Below are 23,034 nucleotides of genomic sequence, written 5' to 3' on the forward strand. Positions count from 1 at the left end.
AAAAAGATCTGTGGCTGAATCGGTTAGTGTGTGTGGGAGCTTTTTGGTTAAACTTTTAATCTCCATAAAGCTACTTAAACGACCCCTGTGGAGTTTTCCTATAAAGAAACAAAAGTTCCAAGTACATTCAGTTTTACTCACCAATATTTATTTTGTATAGCAGTAACGCTCAAACAAACACGTCGATGGCATCTTACTCCAAGATGGAAAAAACTTCTTTTTTTTTTGTTGTATTTTTAAATCCAGTTTTGTTGGTATCTACGTCTTTTTGTCCCCTACCTTATTTAGAGCATTGCAAGATACCTTAGCATGTTCCTGCACCGTGTACTGAGGTGGCACAGTACAATTCTCAGTGTGCATGTGCATCCTTGTCCCTGATATAAACCATGAACTTTTTCACAGAAATACAGCTCCATAGGGTCACTCGAGGTCTAAAACTTCCCTGGAAGCCTTTAATAACTGCTACCGTCTGCTCTAATCATGTCACACATCATGTCTCACCCTCATAAACGTACTCAAATTTAATCTGACACATGCCGCTTTATTGCACGTAATGTCCAAATACGTTAAGTCTCGACTGTAGCTAGTGTGTGTTAAAGAAGCTTGTTCCTCATTCACCCCTCTAGGCCCGACCCTGGAAGAGAAGCTGTTCTCCTCATGCGATCTTACTGCTGATAAGATGGCCCAAGTTAGCTTTAGATCCAGGCAGAGTATGGCTGAAATGACTCCTAGAACAAAAGTTTCAGCCCAGTATCAATCCAGCACAAAAGCGAGGAACTGGGCTGCTGCCCCTGAGGACTTGAGTTCTGCCTTCACCGCAGAAAAGCTACCTGAGGCCCCGGTGTCAGCACCCACCCACCCCCCACCAGCTACTGGCTCGTCTCCTCAGACCAGTAGTGACAGTGGTGAGAGAAGTGCCTGTTCATTGGACTTCATCGCTTCTTCTTCTTCTCTCCCTTGCTTCGCTGCAGCATTAACACACGATCAAGGCCATAGTTTTCTTTCTGTCCTCGAGAAATATTTTCATTCTGTATAATGCTGACAAAATAATCCTGTACATCCTGCAGCAGCTTTGTCTACTCTATCTCTTTGGGTCATAATTGGTTTTTACCAGATTCTGAACTGGGAATCCACTATTCAAGCTGACATTTTCTTTACCACTGAGATAATCATGGAGTTGCGGTGCCTTTGAGGTACCCTTCTTGGTGTCTTTACATCTTTTCTTAAGTCTCTGCTCTTATTTCTGCCTGCTTTATACTTCTGTCTTGTTAGAGGGGCCTTCTCATGTTGGTGCTCTCTGCACACATTGTGGAAATGGACTGTGTCTGTCAAGGTCCTTGGGTAATACCTGCTGGCTAAATAAGCTGCCGTCTGTTCCCTCACTGTGTAACACCCTCTCAGAGAACGACCTCTGGCGCATGCTGACTGCTTTGGTTTAACAGGGATGCGCATGGATTGGCAGGTGCCACTGGGGCCCAACATAATCCAAGGCTGTTTGTGCATGCTACTCTGCTCCTCCTTTGTGCCGTTATTTGTTTGTCTGTGTCCGTGTCCTCGATGTCATCGAGGGAAATATAGTGGCTCGTCATGGAGACCAGGGAGATTTGTAATAAGATTCATTTAACTGCCCAAGACTGATGGGAGTATTATGTGTAAAGTGGCTGCCTGAGTAAACACATGCCTCGGAGTGTTAGCAGCTCAAAATAAGCCATACCATTTTACTGGAATGTTTTTTACTCTATTTTCAGAAATAAATAATTAGGTCAATGTCAGCAGTTAAATTAGATTTTTAGATATTTTTTCTTACAAGGCTGTCTCCTCTCTCCCCTCTCCTTGAAGCTGGAAATGACTCACAGACTGATTTATAGATGTCTGATGTGGCAGCGTGCTTGTGATTCAGTGCAGGGGAGCGTTACATCTGCACCGAGCCTTCCAGACATCAGGTGTATGATTTTGTGGAGTTCGATACAAGCAGGGCTCAGCTGCCAAGAGACTTGGCAAATCATATGCCTGGACAAGACTTTTGCTGTAGCAGCTAACTCTGTGTGTATGTGTGTGTGTGTGCGTGTGTGTGTGTGTGTGCTTGTGACAGCAGGTGTTGGCGTGTACCCACAACAAGAGCACATCCAGTCCATGCTGCCAGCCTGGGTTTACAATGACAGCCTCGTCCCAGGTAAACATTTACTCATGAATACACCTAGAGTAACATTTCTGATTATCATATTTGACATTCCTGCAGATTTTGTTTAATGAAAATGACACTACACAGTTTTGATTTCTAGTTTAACAGCATACACAAATGTTTTCTGTTTTTCTTTTCCGCAGAAATGTTTAAGAAAGTTCTTGAATTCACCATGACACCGGCAGGGATAGACACAGCCAAGCTCTACCCAATATTAATGTCATCAGGTCTTCCCAGGGAAGCGCTGGGGCAAATCTGGGCGTCGGCCAATCGCACAACACCTGGCATGCTGACCAAGGAGGAGCTTTACACTGTACTTGCACTAATTGGTGTGGCGCAGGTAAACACTGGAGTCAAAACAAATTATCTACTTAGAACGACTTCACTAATCATCCCCGATGGCTTCCTCGGAGCCCCGCCATAAACTCCACACTGAAATTAGACAAGCTTAGCTAGAAACGGGGAGAAAGAAGCAGCGCTGTGAATCAGCCCACGGCTTGTGAAGCGTTGTAAGCCCAATATATGGCTGAGTCCCCATCAGCCGAGTTTGGCAGGAGGCTTCTTATCATCCTCAGCCTGGGCCTGTCACCACCACCCCTGGGAGGATGCAAATCTGCAGGCAGCTCACGAAACACTGCATGCCACTGCTTCCATGCGAGGAATAATAAGACACCTTTGGAGATGTAAATCTTCAAGAGCCTTAAAACACAAGCAAAACAAGGTGCATTCTCTTGTGAGGGGGAAAAAAGTTTGAGTCTGCCAGTGACATCTGTTCAAAAAGAACTTGACTGTGTTGAATAATTCATACGTAAACATCAGTCTCTTTTTCCAGTTCAGTGAATACATAATGGCATCAAATTAAATAGGTTCAGAGCGGCCACTGTGCCCTGACGCCTCTCATGATTTAACTGATCGACCCAAACAAACTAAAAGAGCTTCATTCTAGTTGCTACATTGTGACAGAATAAAATTACGAAGCATTAAAGGTACTTCTTAAAGGACAGGCTGTTGTTATTCTGTATTTTCTCATTGTCAAGAAAACCCCATGAAAAGACCCAAACTGACGACGTGTTTTTCTCCCCCTCAGTACTTGTTAACTTCTTCACCTTGTCTGTGACTCTTCGCCCAGAGCTCATTTTTTTTCTCCTGCTGAGATCTTAAATCTTTCAAATACAGATTTATGGCTTCATTTTTAAAAAGCTAAGAAACAGCTGTGCAGTGTTGTTGTTGACAAATGTTACTCATAAAGCAGCTGTTGGAGACAGATTTGATTACATTTGTTGAGGATTATTTCCAGCAGAAGGACATGGGACTTGTAGCGTGGTTTCTTAATGTGTTTAACATGTTGTAGTAAGACCTTTTAGGTTACAATATATTTTTTAATTTTGTTTGTTTTTCACTGAGTTTTAATATAAAACATTAAGTGCCATTAGATGGATCCTTTAACCCTCTGAATCTTGGGCAGTTTCTGGTCCGGATTTGATCCTGTTACATTTTTGCTCACTGGGCTTTTTTATCACTGCAATATAAAGTCCTGCATTACAACCATGAGTAAAAGTGTGCTGATATTATAGTGGTATAAATCATAAAAAACAAATGAAAAGAAAGAAAGAAAGTTTTTAATTTGTACAAAAACCTGTGATCAACATGTTAAACATTTGTCCAAGGGCAACGAGTACAAAAATTGTGGCTCTACATACTGTAGGTATTTTATAACTTAGATTTTTAATTTGTTTCCATACTTATCTCCTGTCTGCTCTGTGTGAACTCAGCCTGCAGTTTAGCTGAATAGACCCTGAATTTTTGCCACATGACAGCTGAGTCAGTCATGGCTTCTCAGTTGTGCCAAAAAGCACAGAATCTCTACTTTTTTTTGTTTGTGAATCTAGCTTTTGCAAAGATTATTTTTAGCAAATTTTTCACTGACACATGTAGACTACATTGCTTTAGAGGATTTCCCCTTGGGGATCAATAAAATATTTCTATTCTGTTCTATCCTATTCTAAAGAATAAACTTAGTTTGAAAAAAATGCTTAGATTTGGTGTTTTTTGGTTTTTGAGTTCAGAGGCTTCAAACAATTCTCTTCTTTTCAGAGTGGCCTCCCAGCAATGAATGTGGAAATCCTCGGTCAGTTTCCGTCTCCGCCAGTGCCCAACCTGCCGGCCCTGGCTATGGCCATGGCCCCCGTCATGCCCCAGCACCAGCAGCCCATGATGACCCAGCCCCCAGTCTCCATGGCCATGCCCACACCAGCACCACCAGTCATGGCCATTGCACCCACAGCGCCGGCTCCACCCCCCACCAACACTAATTTCATTGCCAGTTTCCCTCCTGCACAGGTAACCCATGCAAGCCTTTACTTCTGTGTTTTCCTATAGCTGATCATATCACACTTTTTGCTCACTAACATGATGTTCATGTAGGGGACCAAAGCTGATGACGACGACTTCCAGGACTTCCAGGAGGCTCCAAAGCCAGGAGCAGGAGACCAGGCCTTCAATGAGTTCCAGGGGGAGTCGGGAGGAAGTTTCACCACCACCATTGCACCTCAGCACCAAAACAGGTAGATAATTAGCAGTGTGCCAAAAAGCAGATACGACCCTGATGCTGAGTTAACCTTACAAGAAAGTATGCTCGGTGTTCTCATTATTTCTGTCTCCGTTTGCTCTCTAACTACATCGAGTTTTCTAAAGACTTGATGTAAATGTTTGCAGTGATGAGCGTCTAATATTCAGCCACGGACGGTTATTTATAGCAAAGTTATTCTGCATAATCCTTGTCTGTCTTACAGTGATACACACTGTCTTAATATCTTGTAATAACCTCCTCAGAATAGCAATGAGTTTGGGTCATCTCTTAATGAATTCATTTCAGTGGACAGTAGATAAGCTCATTTCTTTATATTACTTTCCAAGCCCTTGTGGAGAGACTGTGCTTTCAGTGAGAGGAGGCTGAAAGGCAATTATCTGCTGAAAGACAAAAAGAAAGCAGAACGAAAGTATCTCACATCTAAGTGGCATAGGCGTTTTATAAATCTCTGCCGTTTCTCTCCTGAAAACATACACTCCTGACTGTTTCGGCAATGTAACAAGGATTCCCCACAGTCTGAGATTGCTGTCTAATTAAATGAGAGGCTGAACAGCTCATACTGGGATACCAGCTCAAACTGGCAGCCATAACTTACTGTCAGATGTCTTGAGGAAAAAGGGGCTTTGAGGAAACTAATATTCGCTCTGAGTTTTAACAGTTTTCCTCGGTGGGTGCTACTCGTGTGCTATCGGATGAAGGTGTGTTATGTTTATCATATTTAATTTACTTTAGGTCTATAATAAAATGGTGTTCACTTTAAGAAGAGCATTGATAAAAAGATTCATATCTGGAGGGTGAAAAAGAAGCCAGTGAGCCTAGCTTTGAACAAACACTGGAAACAGATTCTGCCTACAGCTTCTCTAAGGCTCACTGATTAACCAAAAACTGAAGGGTATTAATAATAGTTTGAGTTTTACAGGGGTTTAGGGGTCAAACTTTTTCATGACTGGGACTATTAACTATCCAGAGTCTTAAGTACCGGTAGGTGCTTAGCAACAAAACTCTTGTAAAATTGTATTTTTTAAAATTGTATTTTGTACAGATTTAACAAATAAGACACATGTTAATTAGTGTGTTAGAGGTGCTGGAGGTTATATTTGTTTAGACTCTTGTTACCAACTTTTATGCTAAGCTAAACTACAAACTATTTACGTGATCATCATATTTAACGGACAACTATGAAATTAGAGTTGATCTTTTCATCTACCTTTGCACCACAAAGTAAGAAGGTGGGCTTACCAAAATGTCTTAAATGTATCTTATCTTGAGGCAAGACCCAGGTTGCATATAGGATAAGTGAAAAAGTTCATGAGAAGCACAATTACAAATCCTGCAACAGAGCTGGTTTTCATTGGACTGGATTATATTAGCATTTTTTATTTATGTATTTTTTGGCAGCAGCTGGACAAGACTTTACATTTCCAAAATATGAAAGTAGAGTTTCATTAAGAACTTTGTGAAGTAATTAACACATTAATTACGGTTTGTTTATTCAATACAAAAATGTGAGCGTATAACCAGTGTTTAATAGCTCTGACCGTTACCTTTATGCAGTTTTCAGTGGTTGTCTTACATCAACTCCCAGCCAACACATAGGTTTTATACAAGTTAAACAAACATCATATTAAATTGGGGAGCTTTAGTTGTGTGAGTGGGTGGATTCTTTTCACTATCGGATAGATCCAGACTAGCTGTGTCCTTAATGGGGGTAAAAGGACACTAAAAGCTTTTAAAAGCCAGAAGAAAAAAAAACCTCTCCAAACTTTCTGAGCCCAGGGCAAATGTTCAGCGAGCTCAGGCAGCTTATGGGGATTAAACTCTACTATTGAACTTCCCTCTTCATGATGTCTGACTGTAGCTTTTGTGTTCTCGCAGCACGCCTGCCATGCTGACTCCAGTGTCTGGTTCCTCCTCCGCCTCCGCCACGTCCTCTGATAAGTACGCTGTGTTCAAACAGCTGTCTGTGGATCAGCCTGCAGAGCCTGCACCCCCTGCCTCAGGTACCTTCTATATAACATGTAGGGTGTAGTGTCGGGAACATTGTCTGCCCTCCATGAAATGCTCCAGCCGGGTACATCCTGAAACGAAAACTTAAAGCCCATTAGAAAAGACTGGCATCATATGGTTAAAGCAGCTAATGGAATGACGTCTTCTGCCTCTTCCTAGATAGAGCGCTGGCAAAGATTGATTGAAAGCAATTAATCCGCTCATATGTCTCGTCACTTGTACATGTTTCCACCCATTTCACCATGACACAGCTGACGAATAGAGCAATCAGTTTTAAATACTGTCATAAAACAGCCCTTTTATCACATCTAAAATTGATTTTAAGTTGATGCAGATGAAACAAATTACAAGCAGCTTAACCCTTTGGAACACCTAAAATGTTTCCAGTCATGTTTTGCTTCTGCCACATTCTTACTCACAATGGGCTCATTTTCATTGCAGTATAAAGTCCTGCACTTCCATGGAAACAGCACAGCCATGGCTAGAAGTAGAGAGACCTAAAACATGTCTTCTGTGCAGTATGACACAGCTGTAACGTCATTAATCATAAAAAAAAAAAGAAAAGAAAGTTTAATTTCTTTCTACATTTTATTTTTTTTTCCATAGCAGATTGTAATTAAGCCAACACTTGTCTGTCTGTTAAATGTGTCATATTTTCTGTTCATACTTCACCTAATCTTCTTTATTTGTTCTGATACAGATATTGGAGACAAATACAGTGTGTTCAGACAACTTGAACAACCTGCTGACAAGAAACCAGTCGGTAAGAAACTCTTCCACCCTCTCTTACACATTTAGATCTGGTGTTGGAACACATTTGCACTTGTGTACATATCAGCAGAGCTTGGCTGTTTAATAATTACTTTTTTGGTTGTTCCTGAGTCAAAACCCCTGTGATGGCCGACTCTCGGAATAACAGAGAGGACATTAAAACTCAGAGATGGTCCCTCTTAAGATCACCTCCACCTCAGAAAACAAAGCAGCGTTGTTTTCGCTGGAATTAGTGATTCTCTCTAATTAAACATGGCATTATAACTTGGGTGAAAGCTGTCAGGTCACTACAATGCCATTGTTCCATGTTTACACTGTGTCTTGTTTTGCAAGTCTGCAGTGTTGATACCAGTGTGTTTCCCATCCCTGTTTCATTAGAACAGTTTCCGATGGGGACAGCTCTTACAACTCCAGTAAGTCATGCTTTGCAGTGACCTTTCTTTGGCATTGTCAGGCTCCATCTCCTTAATGAGCCCATTAGTTATCTCTCTTCCACCGTACACCAGCGGTGTGAACAGATTCTCTATTTCAGTCCATGCATATATTATACCACAGTGGATTAACAACTGCTGAAACTCTGGGATGCATTATGACTTTTTTCTGTCTGGCTTATATCAGCGTCATGTTGCATAATTTTGCAACAAGAAGATGCAAAAGTTTTTAGAGGACATTGTACGTCCTCACATTGCAATAAATGTCCTTCTTAACTAGTAATTTCAGTTACTGGATGGCTACTAAAAACGTTTTATTAGTAAATATAACATAATGTATATGTTTAGCTGCTTTTCCAACCTTTTAATAATGTGTGTATTATTCTCAAGACGTGTCCTAATGATGAGTCAGATCTTCTCCAATCTTTTTCAAACCACTTTGACATATCAGTAATTAGTGTTTTGTGTTGGATTCAGACCATCTCAAAAGAAGATCTGTTATATTTGCACACATCAAATATTTAGAATGTATAGCTATGTTTTACTTTGTGCCCCTACAAAAACTCAAACCAAAAGAAATAAGACTGGAAACCAGTTGGCCGCTGTGACTTTACTGGGAAACATTTTCACTGAGAGGACATGAAGAGACAAAGTAGTTTGTTAAGATGGACATTTTTTGCAGAATGACTTTATCAACGGTGCTTGCATGGTCGTGTGGTTGTGTGTTTCTTGAGATGACAGAGTGTTTTTTGTGCAGTGATGTGTGCTGTTCTTCGGACACTCTGCAGCCCACAGCTCATCAGAACACTGGAAGTTTACCATGAGCGTTCACAGCGGAGCAGAGGCATAACTAATCCTCCAGCTTCCTCTTTTGTAGGATCGTGAAGTAACAGAATCATGACTGTTGCTGCTGAGAATGTTTCGTCTCATGCCACGATGTCTCACTGCTGTGTCTTTTACTGATCTTAAATTCTTCCTGTTGGTTCGCAGGGGAAGGATTTGCAGATTTCAAGTCTGTCAGCGCTGATGATGGCTTCACAGACTTTAAAACCGCCGACAGCGTCTCTCCACTAGACCCTTCAGATCAAGCCAAGATCTTTCAGCCTGCCTTCCCCTCTGCTTTCCCAAACTCTCAGTCTCTACAGCAACTTCCACAGCAGCAGCAGCAGCAGCAACAGCCAGTAGTGTCTCTTTCTCAGCCCAAAAACCCTCTCAACATGGCCGACCTGGACCTTTTCTCTTCTATAGCTCCCTCTGTTCCTGCCCCCACTGAGACAAAACCCAGTACATTCCCCTCCGTGTCTGTGCCCCCCTCTTTAGTGCTCCTGCCAGGTGGGGCCAAGCCTCCTGGGGGAGGAGCAGATGATTTTGGTGACTTTGCCCTTTTTGGCTCCTCCTCTGACGCCACTCAAGCTTCAACAGCAGGAGGAGCTGCAGCAGCGCCTCAGGATGACTTTGCAGACTTCATGGCGTTTGGCAGTTCCGGTGGAGAGCCCAAAGGCGAAAGCAGCGCGGGGGTCCAAGGGGAGCCCTCCACACAGCAGCGGCCTCAGCAGAGCTCAGACAAGTATGACGTGTTCAAACAGCTCTCTCTGGAGGGAGGCCTCGCCTACGACGACACCAAGGAGAGCGGCGGAGGCTCCTTTTCTTCTCTCAAGAGCGACACGGACGACTTTGCCGACTTCCAGTCCTCTAAGTTCTGCACAGCGCTCGGGGCCTCGGAAAAGACTCTGGTGGACAAGGTGGCCGCTTTCAAACAGGCCAAGGAAGACTCTGCCTCAGTCAAGTCCCTCGACCTCCCGTCCATCGGCGGGAGCAGCGTGGGAAAGGACGACTCCGAGGACGCTCTCTCAGTGCAGCTGGACATGAAGCTGTCGGACATGGGAGGAGACCTGAAGCACGTGATGTCAGACAGCTCTCTGGATTTGCCGGGTCTCTCGGCCCACCAGCCCCCTGCTACAGGTGAGGAACTAGTGCGTTTGCTCTGGTGAGGCTCCGTACAGTCACACACAGTATAAATTCCAAGGCCAGCCAGCCAGCCTCTCCTCCTCAGTGGCCAAATGCGACCACCAGACACGGGGTCAAAGGGCAAATAATGAGGTCCTCTCTGAATTGAACATGCTCAAATCCCGAAGACAAACGTAACAATACACGAACAACATATCAGATTAGACGCATCATCTGTCATTCTACATTTCTTCATCCATCACTACATACCTTATGTATTTATTTATTTATTTATTTATATATTTATTTATTTATTTAAATCCTCGGTCTCTTTCCTCCCTTAGTTTTTTATTCCCACGTTCCCCTTCCTGGCTTGCGTATATTGTTATTGTAATGACAGAAAGGTCCCGGCCCATATCTCTATTTATTTACAAATGATGAGTGCCTGGTTTTGATGTGTTGGCAGTCATAGTCCAGAGACGAGGTCCCCGGCTGCCGTCTGTGTGACTCGGATAAGCCTCCTGTTTGTTGTGTCCACGCTGCAGCGGCAGACGTCGCACTCCCCCCCGCTCCCCCCTCTTCAGTGTACCTTCAGTATGCGTGTTGTTGACATGTCGAGCAGCGCAAACAGAAAGTGCGCTTGAATACAGATGAGTACAGGAGGAAGCTACAGTGATGGTCTTGTTTCGAATCACAGGTTTTCGCACAATAGGCCTGCAGTTTACCAAAGGCATTATCTGTAAGCCATCGTTCATCTTTTTAACTGCTGTGTGCTGAAAGCGTAACAGATAATATCATTTTGATTAGCTGGAAATGAAATGCTATCATTATAAGGAAATTTTGCATGCAAGAACTGGAAACAAGCTATTTTGAAATGGAGCAAAAGTGAATTGTGTCACAAATTAGGCACATTATAGCTGAATGCAATGCGAATTTCAGACCCGAGTGCTTGAATGTGAGTGCATGCTTTTGCCTCTTTATGTCCGACGGTTATTGTATTACCCTGCAGTATTTTCAGACTGGCCATGCAGTATTATTTGGATTGAATAGCCCTCTAACGATGAGATTTCTCGATAATAGCGTGTCTGCTTTATGTCCCCTACCTCACGTCCATGAAAGTGGAGTCAAAGTTTACCTAAAACTTGTTGGGTCATTTATTTAAAGGAGAACTACCCAGTTTCCTTAATAGTCAGGTAGCGTCCATGTCAGCACTCCTTCTCTTCCTCCTCTCTCCACTGCTCATCATTTATTCATCGAGCATCTCACCTTCCACGTCATGGCTCATGTTTCATGGCAAACATTCCAGACCGTTCTTTGGTGTTGCATGACATGGCTTGTAATCGCTGTCAGGTGAAGGCTTTTGGGATTTTTCTGGGGTTTTTTTTGTAAGCTCAGAAAATTTCCTGCAGATCAAGAAAGTTCTGCAAGTTCTTCACCTGACAACAGCCATGCAGTCAGTATTTCCACATATCAGTTCATTCATCCAAGGAACTGATCGCTGTTTCTACTTGACCAGACAAAAACATTAATGTAAACATCCCCATTGCCTTATTTCAGTTTCTGTGCAGCGGTCAGATTTTGGTTAAACCCAAACAGGCCCTTCTGTACTGAGAGCAAACGATCAGTTCACGGAGCTGCAGCCAAACAGTTGCTGATCGGGCGAAGACGTGCCCGCTCTGACATCGATACATTCCTGAGAAGCTTTTGTGCTACTCTAACAGCGGTTTCCATTTCAATCTTATTTCTCTGCTGTTCTTGTTCTTGGAGAGCTCTGGGACTAACCTGTTGTTCAAGTGTAGCAGGCCGAGCAGTTCGAGCACCTCACCTTGCTTTGCACTGTGTTTCTGGAAATGTATGTAATCTTAAAGAGACAGTATTTCTTTTGTGAGGTTCCTTTTGAGTCACAAAAGGAATCCGAGTTTCTTTCTTTCTTTCTTTCTTTTTTTTCTTTTTTTCTTTTTCACCGTTATCTGTGATATCGCAGCATGAATTTATCACGTGTGGCTCTACGGTCTGGCTCTCTGAGAACATAATGAAGTTAGTATTACCCTTCCTGCCTTGCTTTTTGCTGCAGTGTGCCTGCCTTTTCAATTTGTGAAATTGACAAGAACATAATACAAAATAACCATTTTATGCATAACAGTATTGCAAGTTGTTTTTATCGAAGGAAAAATGTATACATACAGATTTAATAGTGTATTTTTCTTACAGGAATATGAACTCTTATTTTGAGACTAGAAAGACTCCTTGATCTTGTCGTGATTTGCCAACTATGTAAATTAAATGTAGCCTACAGTATTTAGTACGATGAAAGTATTTTAGGTTAACGTGAATCGAAACATTGATGTCTTTAGTAAACAATGACGTGCTATTATTTACGGGATCGTAGGAGTTTGTGCACATTAGCCTGCTTTGACAAACAATCACTGTAGCAAGAGAAAAAGGATACTGTCTCTTTAAATCTGTTCCTGCATCTGTGATTGGATGTAATTAAGGCCCTTTTGTGGGATGTCAGGTGTAAGGATGGCCCTCTTTGTTTTCTGTAACCCTTTGAGTGCTTGAACAAAATCACTTTACACGTTTACGAGCAGATTAACGCAGACTTCACGATCGCTTCCCCTTATTTATTTATTTATTTATTTATTTATTAATTAATAATCCTATTTTACAATTCACTAAATGTATAAAGATGGCAGCCTGCTCTCTGCTCCTTAAGACACCTTTTCCAAAAACAAACATTGATTATTGGGATGCTCTTGACAGTTTTTCCCCCTCAGGTCCTCAAAGGGTTCAAGCTTCCTGCCTTGTTCTTTGAATTATCTTTTCAACTTGGCTTTCCAAATGTTCTGTATTCAAATCTTTTCCAAAAAAAAAAGCAAAAAAAAAAAAAAACACACACACCTGTTGCTTTACATCCTAATAGTAAAAAACAAAGTTTGTCATCTCCCCAGAATTACTGATTCTAGTCTGTGAATGTGCCTTCTCATTCTGGTTTCTGCTTCTATATCCTCGGATTATCTTTGTTTTACCTTCTCGCTGTTTGTTTTCTTCCTTTTCTCCTGACTCTGCATGCCCTTGTATTCTAAATGACTGAAATCTACTTTTACAAGTGTTAGTTTGACAAACCTCTTGTAATGATAGACCTCTTTCACAGTACTTTGTGACCTTTCTCTCTTTCTCTCTACTCATGTTGTCGTAATAAATATTACTGTTGGTATTGCTGAAACGGGTACCGTCTTATTTTCTCCTCACCTTTCTCGAGCGGCGCAGCGTGGCCTAATGACACGAAGGCTTACAGCACTAGATCCTTGTCAATTTCACAAATTGCTTTTTGTATCTGAGGGTTCTGTCATGCAAAATAGGAAGGGTTCAACAAGGTGGATTTATGTGTTTGCGAGCGTGCGAGGGAGACCTGAATGCTAAAGTGTTGACAAATGAGCGCGAGCCGTATAGCTGTCAGTTAGTATTAGTCATAAAGAAAGCCATCAAACCACAGAGTAAGAGACGGAGCAGATGCAGTGACAGGAGAGATCTTTTATTGATGTTGTTAGAGCGTCCGCCTTGAGACAAAATCCTTCAGGTTGCATTTAGTATAAAGAGATCAACTCCGATTATTGTTAGCAAAGCTGTTTGTCACTAGCGAGAACAGCAAGTGTTATCGTACAGCCAGAGAAGAGGAATTGTCCACAGAGAGACAGCAGCGTTAGTGTTTCAGTATGATGAAGGCAGCAGCATAAACATGACTCACCTCAGACATAAAAACACCAAGAGATAATTTATTAAACAGAAGTGTGGGAGGGAAGATGTCTTACTTCAATATAGCGGGTAGGTATTACTGTCAGAATTCTAAATGCGCTAAAATTCGATGTGTTGCCAGTGTATTGCAGAATTTGTTTCCACATCTTTCAAGAGAAATATATGGGGAGGAGAGTCCGCCCCCCCTCCAAAAAAAAAAAAAATTCTCACTTGCCTCTAAGTAGTATTCAGGCAGAATGTGAGATATTTGTGGCCTCTGTTTGTCTGAAACGCAGTGAATGAAATTTTATTTGTGTTGCTCACAAGATTGAAAAATGGCAGAAATGTCTCTTCCCCAAAGCATTAGTCAAGAGTACATAAACAAAATACACAGAGCAGGACTGTTTTTTTTTTTTGGTTTAAAGTAGTTTCCGTTAAAACTGTCCACAGGGAGGTGTGTGTGGATTAAGTTGTTGTATTTAGAGAGAAATCCTTGTCCACACATTTTTTAATCTTGTGAGCACCATGAAAACAAAAAGCTATCTGCATCACTTGAGGTAAGTGAGAAAATATATTTGATAATGTGAGTGAATTGGCTTTTAGAGATTCTCAAAAGCCCTCTTAAGACCTAACTACCTTTTAGAAGCAAAAAGATGTCACTGACATCGACACAGTGATAATCCGACAGGGATCTTAGTCCACCGTCTAGACTCATTAATCTTCCTCGCATCATGACAGCATCTGTGCTATTCCCAGGAACCACTGGTATGTCTGTGTTGTCATTACAGAAGGAGACGACATGAAATTTGACCCCTTTGGGACGTCGGCCCTCAGCACCTTGGCCAGCTATGACTGGTCAGACCGGGAGGAAAATTTGCCCGGTGAGGTCAGAAAGCCGCAGGGCTTGGAAGGAGCTTCCCTTCCGTCGTTAGTCCCAACACAGAGGAAGGAACTGACCTTTGGCAGCACTGAAAACATCACAAGTGGCCCCGTAGCAAAGATCACCACCTCCTTTCCCGCAGAGGACAGCTCATCTGGAGATGACAAGGTTGAAGCCTTCGCTGACTTTGGCCCCGGTGAGCACGGCGGTGTCGATGACGAGGACGACTTTGGAGATTTTGCAAGTACTGTTTCTGAAAAGTCAGACTCGCCCGCCGCCACTGCTGAGGCGGGCTCGGAGGGAAACCAAAGCGAGGCCTCGGATGAGTTTGGCGCCTTCCAGGGGGACAAGCCCAAGTTTGGCAAATCTGACTTCCTCAAAGCCAGCGCTCAGGCCAAAGTCAAATCCAGCGAGGAGATGATCAAGAACGAGCTGGCGACCTTTGACTTGTCTGTTCAAGGTGAGTCGTCATATTGATCTAACTACATGTGAGTACAAGTGTCAGATTAGTCGATTAATGCATCGGTCAAAGTTATTTGATTGCTATTTCTAAATGTGGAACAACTGCAGTTTCTTAGATGTGGGGTTTTTCTGCTTTTTTTTAACTTTTATGTCTGTTAACGGAATGTTTTTTGGGTTTTGGACATTTGAAGACAACAAACAGGAATTTTCCACAATTTTATGATATTCTCAATCAATCAACAAAATGGCTAATTTTAATATAATAATCATGAGTTTCAGCCCTGCATATTTTGAAAAATGCCTGTCATGCTGCTTTATTTGTCCAACAAACTGCCAAAATCCAAATGAAGTCAAAGAACACTGACATTATGCAGTGAAAAGACGAGAAAAACAAAATATTCACCCTTGAGAAGATGGAGTAATTGGATGTGTGCAGATTAGCTTGACAAATGATCTGCTGCCAAAATTGTTGTCAACAAATTTTCTGTGTAATGAGTTAATTGAAGAACAGCTTCAGCACTAAAATGCGATGTTAGTATATGTATTTTGACCAAACATAACATATTTTAATCAGAACTCTCCTGGCCAGCTATAAGGCCTCGGCCATAAACTGTCACAACACCACTCTCCTTCAGCATCTTCTCCCACCCCACCCCCGCACGGCGAGTCCATCAGATCTGTAATAAAGCTGTCAGACATTAGATGGTAGTGTTGAGATGACAGCCCTGCTCTAATGGCAGTGACTGGTGAGATGGATTAGCAGAGGCCAACAAATCCATGAGCAGAAATTAACCGTATCCACTCAACGGCTGTTCATTTTTTTAACCACCGTTCGCTGGTGTTATGTTGCACAAATAATTCATTACAGTTTCCTGCACTGTGAGAAAAGCTCCGTAGATTCACCTCCCCGTGCTGGATTTAATTTGCATGAAGAAGAGGGCTTCGCTAACTCCTCTTCGCCCCATGAAACAGTAATCTGATCATGGTGGGGCTTTGGGGTGGTGTGAGTTGATGTGGGGAGGATGACGCATGTCTCAGCGGGTGGTAGAGGAGTTGGGGGGTGGATTACCTGCATCTGAACACACATGCACTAACTGGCAGCCCCACTGGAATAGTCTGAGCCTAGCATGTGTTTGTCCGTCTCAGAGTCCCTATGAATAATTCATACCTACGTATTTGTGCCTCTGTTTTGTACGTAATTATTGTTTGCCACAAATTAAGTATTTACTCATGCCGTCCCTGTCTGGGAGGAATTAGCCACAACAGAACGGAAGTATGATGATTGCAAACAAACAGGTGCATATCTCGAAATGAGTTCTAATCATTGGTTGCTGAATTGATAACAAAATAAACATATATGTGTCTGTGGATCTCTCTAACGGTATTCGTCTCCCTCTTCTATACTGCGTTCGCTTCAGGTTCCCACAAACGCAGCCACAGTTTGGGTGAGAAGGAGATTGGCCGTTCGCCTCCGTCTCCGGCTCCAGAGCAGCCTTTCAGAGACCGATCCAACACCCTGAGCGAGAAGCCCGCCCTGCCAGTCATCAGGGACAAGTACAAGGACCTGACTGGGGAGGTGGAGGTGAGGAGGGCCCCCACATGTTCGAATTCAGCACAATACCCAGGACTGCTAAAGGCTGCAAAACACAAAAAAATGCCCCTCTGTTCTTTTTTCTGTTTTGCCTTTGTGTTCATTTGAGATAATTTTGTGCTGTGTTGTTGCAGGAGAGCGAGCGCTACGCGTATGAGTGGCAGAGGTGTCTGGAAAGTGCTCTGGAGGTTTGTATTTGTTTGTGTCCTGTATCTGACCTCGTCCCGTGGCGCGACGTAATTGTGAGAGTGACGCTGCAAATGGAGAATAATTAAGATAACCAAAAGGCACTGAAATGTTTTCCAAACAGGACTTTCCTTATCTTGTACGTCTTGGGACAAATTATTTTCTTTCCCTCTGCATATATAACTTTAGAATTTGTGCTTATACATTTTTCAAATGTCCTCAAAAAAGGAAGAGCCTGCACAATACACAGCTTGAATATACGGCCTATGCTGAAATATTTGGTGTAAATTAAAAATATTACAAACTTGAGACTGTACTAGAGATTTCTCCTTCAAAAAAGCACTTAATGATGTGTCAGTGTCAAAAAAAAGTGAGGAAAATCTTCTGCAGGACACAAAAAGGCTAAAACTTAAAACACAAGTGAAGACAGGTATTCCTTGGTGCAGGTTCTCATTGTGACATATGTCAAAATGCTGGACCTCTGTACACTAATGATGATGACTATGATAAGCAAAAGCAGTATGTATGTCCTAACACTGGCTTCTGTCTTTCCGTATTAAGGTCATCACCAAAGCCAACAACACCCTGAACAGCATCAGCAGCTCCTCCGTCTGCACTGAGGTCATCCAATCTGCTCAGGGCATGGAGTACCTGCTGGGTGAGGAACATTCAAGCACACACACACCACCATAAACACACCCGCGGCCTCATTAATCAAGCCGTGCATAAGAAGAGCCCCAAATTTGTGCGTCAAAACCGGCAGAGCGCACGAGAAAATCAGTGTTCATGGCGTGTGTACATGCAGAACTGTGAACAGTCTGAACCGATAGATCCCAAAACAGCTGCATTTACATGAACACACACCCCAAATCTACCACATATGCAGAACCACTTCACTTTAAATGGCTCTGATTGCACACTTGTTGCTACAGCATGAACAAGGACAAAAGAAAAAGAGAGGAGAAAAAAGGTGGAGGTCTTGATTAACCAAGTGGCATTAAATAGAATCATTTATTTTGCACGTTTTTTGGACAGTCAGTTGCATGTGGCTGGTGATAAGCAGCTGCAGAGGTCGAAAAGAAGTTAAGAAATTAAACACCAAAACACAACTGATGGGCACAAAAACAAAATAACTGCCACAGGAGTAGGACAATCCACATTCATCAGTATCGCCTGTGGATGGGAAAAAAATTGCTTTAATAATTGGTGAGACGTCCCTGACAGAAATCATCCCTGAAGGTGATACATGCCACTGTTAATCTCCACAAAGCACAGAGGAGGCAAGAACATCACAAAGTGACTATTTTATTTTATTGTCTGCTGATTGTTTTGGAGTTGTATAGCCAATGAATCACGCTCGCACAACTGAAAAACACAAATAATTTCACTCACCTCCAGCTGAGGGTACTGAAAACCCAGAACAAACAAAGCTTGTGTTTGCACTGTGATGGCCTTTGTGCATGTTGTTGATGGCGCAGCTCATTTAAAATTGGCTGCTACAAATAAAATCTACTGATAGCGCAACAATTTTCGCTACAATACTCTGTCCACATGTAAGACAAACTCAAACATTGTCTGAATTTCAATCAGTCTGTGGGTGTGTCTTTTGTGTGGTTTTATTTAAATTAAATTAGCCAAAATCATCTCTGATTGATGGACTTTGGTGTGTTGCCACCTGTGTTGCTATGAGGAACAATTATACTGAGAGGACTTATTGTGTGCTTTGTAGATCTCATTCTAATTACCTTCGCCATGAGGGGAATGTACATATGCAGGTTCAGGAGTGTTTCTAAATTTGTACACACACTCACATACAAGATAATATTGATAAATCACATTGTATGCATGGAAACGTTGATAAATGAAGCCTCAGGGCTGCTATGAAGAGAGAACAAAAGCCTGTTACAGAACCCTGTGTGTGGCCTTACACCCTGTGAAGGACAGAAAGGACAAGATTAAGATGAGCTCTGGTGTGATGGCTTATCTCTGCCTGGCCTGACAAGGTCCTGCTCCCTTGTTGTGTTTCTCTGCTTTTAATGAGCTGTGAGTGACAAACATGTCACAGCGAGGGACTAGACACAGCGAGTCTCTTAAAAATGCAGCAAAAAGAGCAACAAAGTGTGTTTTCGTGACGTGTGTGTGCTTCTCTGCGTTGCGGTTCAGGTGTGGTGGAAGTGTACCGCGTCACCAGGCGCGTGGAGCTGGGCATCAAAGCGACGGCAGTGTGCTCTGAAAAGCTGCAGCAGCTGCTGAAGGACATCAGCCGTGTGTGGAACAACCTCATAGGCTTCATGTCGCTGGCAAAGCTCGCGGTAAGATGCTCCAAAACATTCGTTTGAACATGTCACAGCAGAGGACAGACATAAAAATATCCAGATTTATGTACACAGCTGCTTTTACTGCCTTCTATTATTACTCAGACATGTTCAAAAACAGCTACACAAATACTCATAATAATAAAGAATTGAAGGTCAGTTCACAAAACAGATTCTGCCAATAAAATGATGAAGTCTAAGTGAATCGGGTATTGTCAGTCCATTAGGTTAAAATCAATGATTCATTGATTTGGACACGATGTAGCAGGAGTCTTTTGGTAGGCCAGTGTTCAGATCAACACGGATGACAAAGACTCTATGGATTTATTTACTCAGCTGTCTGCTAGTGTCTGTAACTCAGAAACTGAGAGCAGGAGGCCAGTCCTCATCCACAGAGCCTGCCGATGACAAATGTTTCAAACCAGAGAAGATAAAACAGTATGTCGAGGAAGGAGGCAAAAACAAAATGCAACAAATGTTTAATTGAAACTTGTAGGTACTTTTTTATTTCAGGAATTGTTTATTTTTATTCCACGCAGTCGAAGTCATGCAAAGACTTTATAAAAAGTTGATGATGCTCGGAGGTGTTTACTGTACGCAGACTTGTTCTCACTGCTGTTATTATAAGAATAGAAATGACTACATTTTGCCCTGCGGCAGGAAGTAAAATGTGTTTGTGTGTCTGTTTTGTGTGTGTGCAGCCTGATGAAAGCTCCCTAGATTTCTCCTCCTGTATTCTGAGGCACGGCATCAAGAATGCCAAGGAGCTGGCTTGTGGGGTTTGTCTGCTCAACGTCGACGCTCGCAGCAAGGTTTGTGCGCGCACACAGAATCACTGTTAGTGGATGCAGTTTTACATAAACGTTGTTGTGCTCATCCACAGCGGATAACAACTGGCATTTCTTTGACTTTGAAACTTTTCGCAGAACAAAGAAGAGAGCACTATTGGACGTCTGTTTAAACGAGTATGAGACAGTCAACTGTCATCCAAATCTCATTCCACTCTTTCCCACTGGGGGCCTCGGGGGGCCTATCCTCCTCTTGCCGACGAGCCCTGCAGGGGGCCAAAGTGACAGGATTCTCTTCTCTCCACTGATCTCCTCTCCTAAAGCCCAACAACAGTTTTTTTTTTTCCCTCTGCCCACACATACTATATCATAGAACTCACAGAGAGCATCAGCCAGAATCGAAGCCTCAGCATCACCCCTTTTGTACCTGTCAAGCTTTTTCTTCTCACAGGACACGTAATGCAGCTAGCAACGATAACGGGCAGATTGGGTAGTTAGAATTCGTAGTAAAGAACAAAACAGAAGTAGACAAAACTTTCCAGCTGAACTGTCGTAGTCAGCGAGTTTCCTGTAAAAGTATGGATTGGATTTTCACTGTAGCGTTTACTTACTTCTGTATATATAAAAACATGCTAAAAGACTCATACGGTGGCTACATTCAACCATTCAGATAGCAGCTGCTGCACCACTGTGCTTCTACTGTAATCAGTGAAACTTGCAACACTAATGTGTATATGCTGTGGAGAGCCATGCTTAAAACGTTCTATTTATATTTCTACACAAGGTTTGTGCAGCTATTTTACACACAAATCAGTCACTAACTTTTTTTCTAATCTAACTACTGGGATAAAGGAAATTGCCTTTTTTGTAGCTAACAGAGCTTCCACTTCCATAAATGTTTGACGAGTATCAACTTGTGGTTGTTTAGTAATTTAATTGCTGTTCTTGGTAGGTGTTAACTTACCCATATGACACAAACTCGGCAGACAATATGATGTTTCACAGCACTGTGCTGCGTTCAGAGACTGAAGACACAACCATCCCAAAATGAAAGTTCATTTCACAGTCTTATTTCGCTGTACGTGCTCTCTAGCCAGTAAAAAGATACATTACACGGCACATTTGCTCCGCGACTGGTCCGCATACATCAAGACTAATTCATGCTTTTCTTGCCTAAGTGTCTGCAAGGGAGCATGCGACGTAAACTTTGTCATTCACTCAAGTCTACGAGGATCCACACAGACCTCTGTGTAGACGTGCAGTCGAACATTTCTGACTGTGGAACACCAAAGCTGCATCCATCGCTTAACTCTGCGATTGGTTTAACGTCACACAAACAATTCAGAGCGCTTTTTTGTCCTATAGCAGAATGACAGTAAGGTGCAGCCACTGGTTTATCAGACACGACCACAGGAGCTCTGTGTGTTTTTCTGCATGCGATATGAGGAGTAATGTGACCATTTGCGACGTATACCGATTGTACTCTGACTTGAACCTCATGCACTTCTGCTGCTGACTTTAAAAGTCCACATCGGTCATGTGGATAGCATGAATTGGCTTTTATACGTTCAATGTAGCCAAAGCATCAGAGTGATGTTACCGAGTAGCTCTTGGACAGTTTTTGACAGCTAGTTGGTACAAGCATGAGAAGGAAAAATGAGGCAATTATAGCCTTTGTTTGTATTTTCAAACAGCACATTACACATTTTTTTTTCATAGTTGCAAGAGGATGACAACTAACCAGTGTTTACTGGACTGTAAACTTTCCAAATCCAATAAAGAGCAAGACGGAGCTGCTAACATTAGCCTAAACCTTGATAGTATTAAGGTCAGCCTCCACACAGTAGGGAAACACAACACTGAGCTTTCTTCTCGAAGCAGCTTCACAGCCGGGGCAGTCAGGTGATCGTCTAGGAAGTAATGTTCAGTTACCACAGCGAGTTAGTTACTCTGCAGGCTTATGACTTACTGTAGAGCAGTGTTCAATCAGTTCCTCACTCTCTCAGACAACACTCTCCAAACTCTTTAAATGCCAGGTGTCTCTCATGTGAATAAAGTCAAAGCTTGACAGGCCTGCTGTGCCTAGTTACGGTTGCTAAGCTGTGATTGGACGGCCACTGTAGGTTGCTGTTGTCTCCCAGCTTTTACACTTACGTAAGACCAAAAAGCGTCCAAGGATAACAATGTGAAATAAGTGCGAGAGAGGAGAGTTGTCACTTTGGCACCTCGGGGGGTTGGGTTTCACTCTGGGATTGGTTCTTCAAGGTCACACGGGTTGTTACTTTGTCTTGGAAGGGTTTCATTTTCTATTCTGTCACCTCAGTCTCGAGGTAGCTGCTCACCTCGCCACTGTCATCTAACTACCATCAGTGTTTCTAATAACTGGTCAGCAGCCTGGGCAGAATTGCTGTACGTCTACCCCCCTTGCCTACGGTGAATGTGATTTTCATCGACGTGGGCCATTAATGGCATTCTCGGACCCTGCGGTTTGGAGGGCGGGATGGTGGCGTTGATTGTTTCTTGTGATCCCTCTGCTGCTCAGCCAGAGCCAGATGGATGGTCCGGGCAAGATATGGCTGACTGAGAGGCATCTAGGCTGCGAGCAGATGTGGCTTACACATTAGTCATAAGCAGGGAGTAAGGCGGATAACAGACCTGCACACACTCTCTCACCTCTCACGTTTGTGTGCACGCAGGCACGCTGAAATTAATGCAGTTTTATTTTGTCTCTGTGCCACTAGCATGAGATTAATAACCCATCTTTTAATTACATTTTTGGCACAGCCACACTGGTAAGAATGCATAAAAGCCAAGTGGAGAATAGAATCCCCTCTGAGGATAATGAAGTGAAAGAACAGCTTTGGCTACAGCAGACGGCACTGATTGTTGCATTGTCCTTTAGTGAAGAGGTACTGATTTGTTTTTCAACCAGAGGTACGGGAGGGTGGAGATGTTGACGTGGCATCAAAGAAATGTGAAAAATGCTTGACAGCAGATGAGCTCAATGGCTGCTGTTCAACTCATGCTTTGAAATGACTCTTTTTCTTTTTTTAATTATTTTTTTTTATCCCATTTGTTGATTTATGTAGAGCCAAAAAAAAGAAAAAAGCTATTGTCATATTCAGTCAGTCTCAACTTGTCCCCACTGG

The 23,034-nt window shown here is 42.6% G+C and overlaps 1 protein-coding gene across 6 annotated transcripts in view; it reads left to right on the forward strand.

Annotated features, from left to right (window-relative positions):
* The window catches only part of synrg (synergin, gamma), a 41,108-nt gene that overhangs the window by 10,979 nt on the left and 7,095 nt on the right, over positions 1-23,034 (forward strand). For 2 of the 6 annotated variants that reach the window (XM_008289070.1, XM_008289073.1), the window contains exons 8-22: positions 627-905; positions 2,093-2,173; positions 2,326-2,522; positions 4,277-4,522; positions 4,607-4,746; positions 6,648-6,772; positions 7,480-7,542; positions 8,972-9,943; positions 14,452-15,003; positions 16,424-16,587; positions 16,731-16,784; positions 17,344-17,440; positions 18,946-19,094; positions 19,799-19,909; positions 20,024-20,062. In XM_008289070.1, coding sequence (XP_008287292.1) covers positions 627-905; positions 2,093-2,173; positions 2,326-2,522; positions 4,277-4,522; positions 4,607-4,746; positions 6,648-6,772; positions 7,480-7,542; positions 8,972-9,943; positions 14,452-15,003; positions 16,424-16,587; positions 16,731-16,784; positions 17,344-17,440; positions 18,946-19,094; positions 19,799-19,909; positions 20,024-20,062 — 3,269 coding nt within the window. The remainder of the gene's footprint in view (positions 1-626; positions 906-2,092; positions 2,174-2,325; positions 2,523-4,276; positions 4,523-4,606; positions 4,747-6,647; positions 6,773-7,479; positions 7,543-8,971; positions 9,944-14,451; positions 15,004-16,423; positions 16,588-16,730; positions 16,785-17,343; positions 17,441-18,945; positions 19,095-19,798; positions 19,910-20,023; positions 20,063-23,034) is intronic. The other 4 variants (XM_008289074.1, XM_008289076.1, XM_008289071.1 and 1 more) reach the window with 3 other exon arrangements.

The sequence above is a fragment of the Stegastes partitus genome, unplaced genomic scaffold (assembly GCF_000690725.1).
Source record: "Stegastes partitus isolate 25-593 unplaced genomic scaffold, Stegastes_partitus-1.0.2 Scaffold591, whole genome shotgun sequence".
NCBI lineage: Eukaryota > Metazoa > Chordata > Actinopteri > Pomacentridae > Stegastes > Stegastes partitus.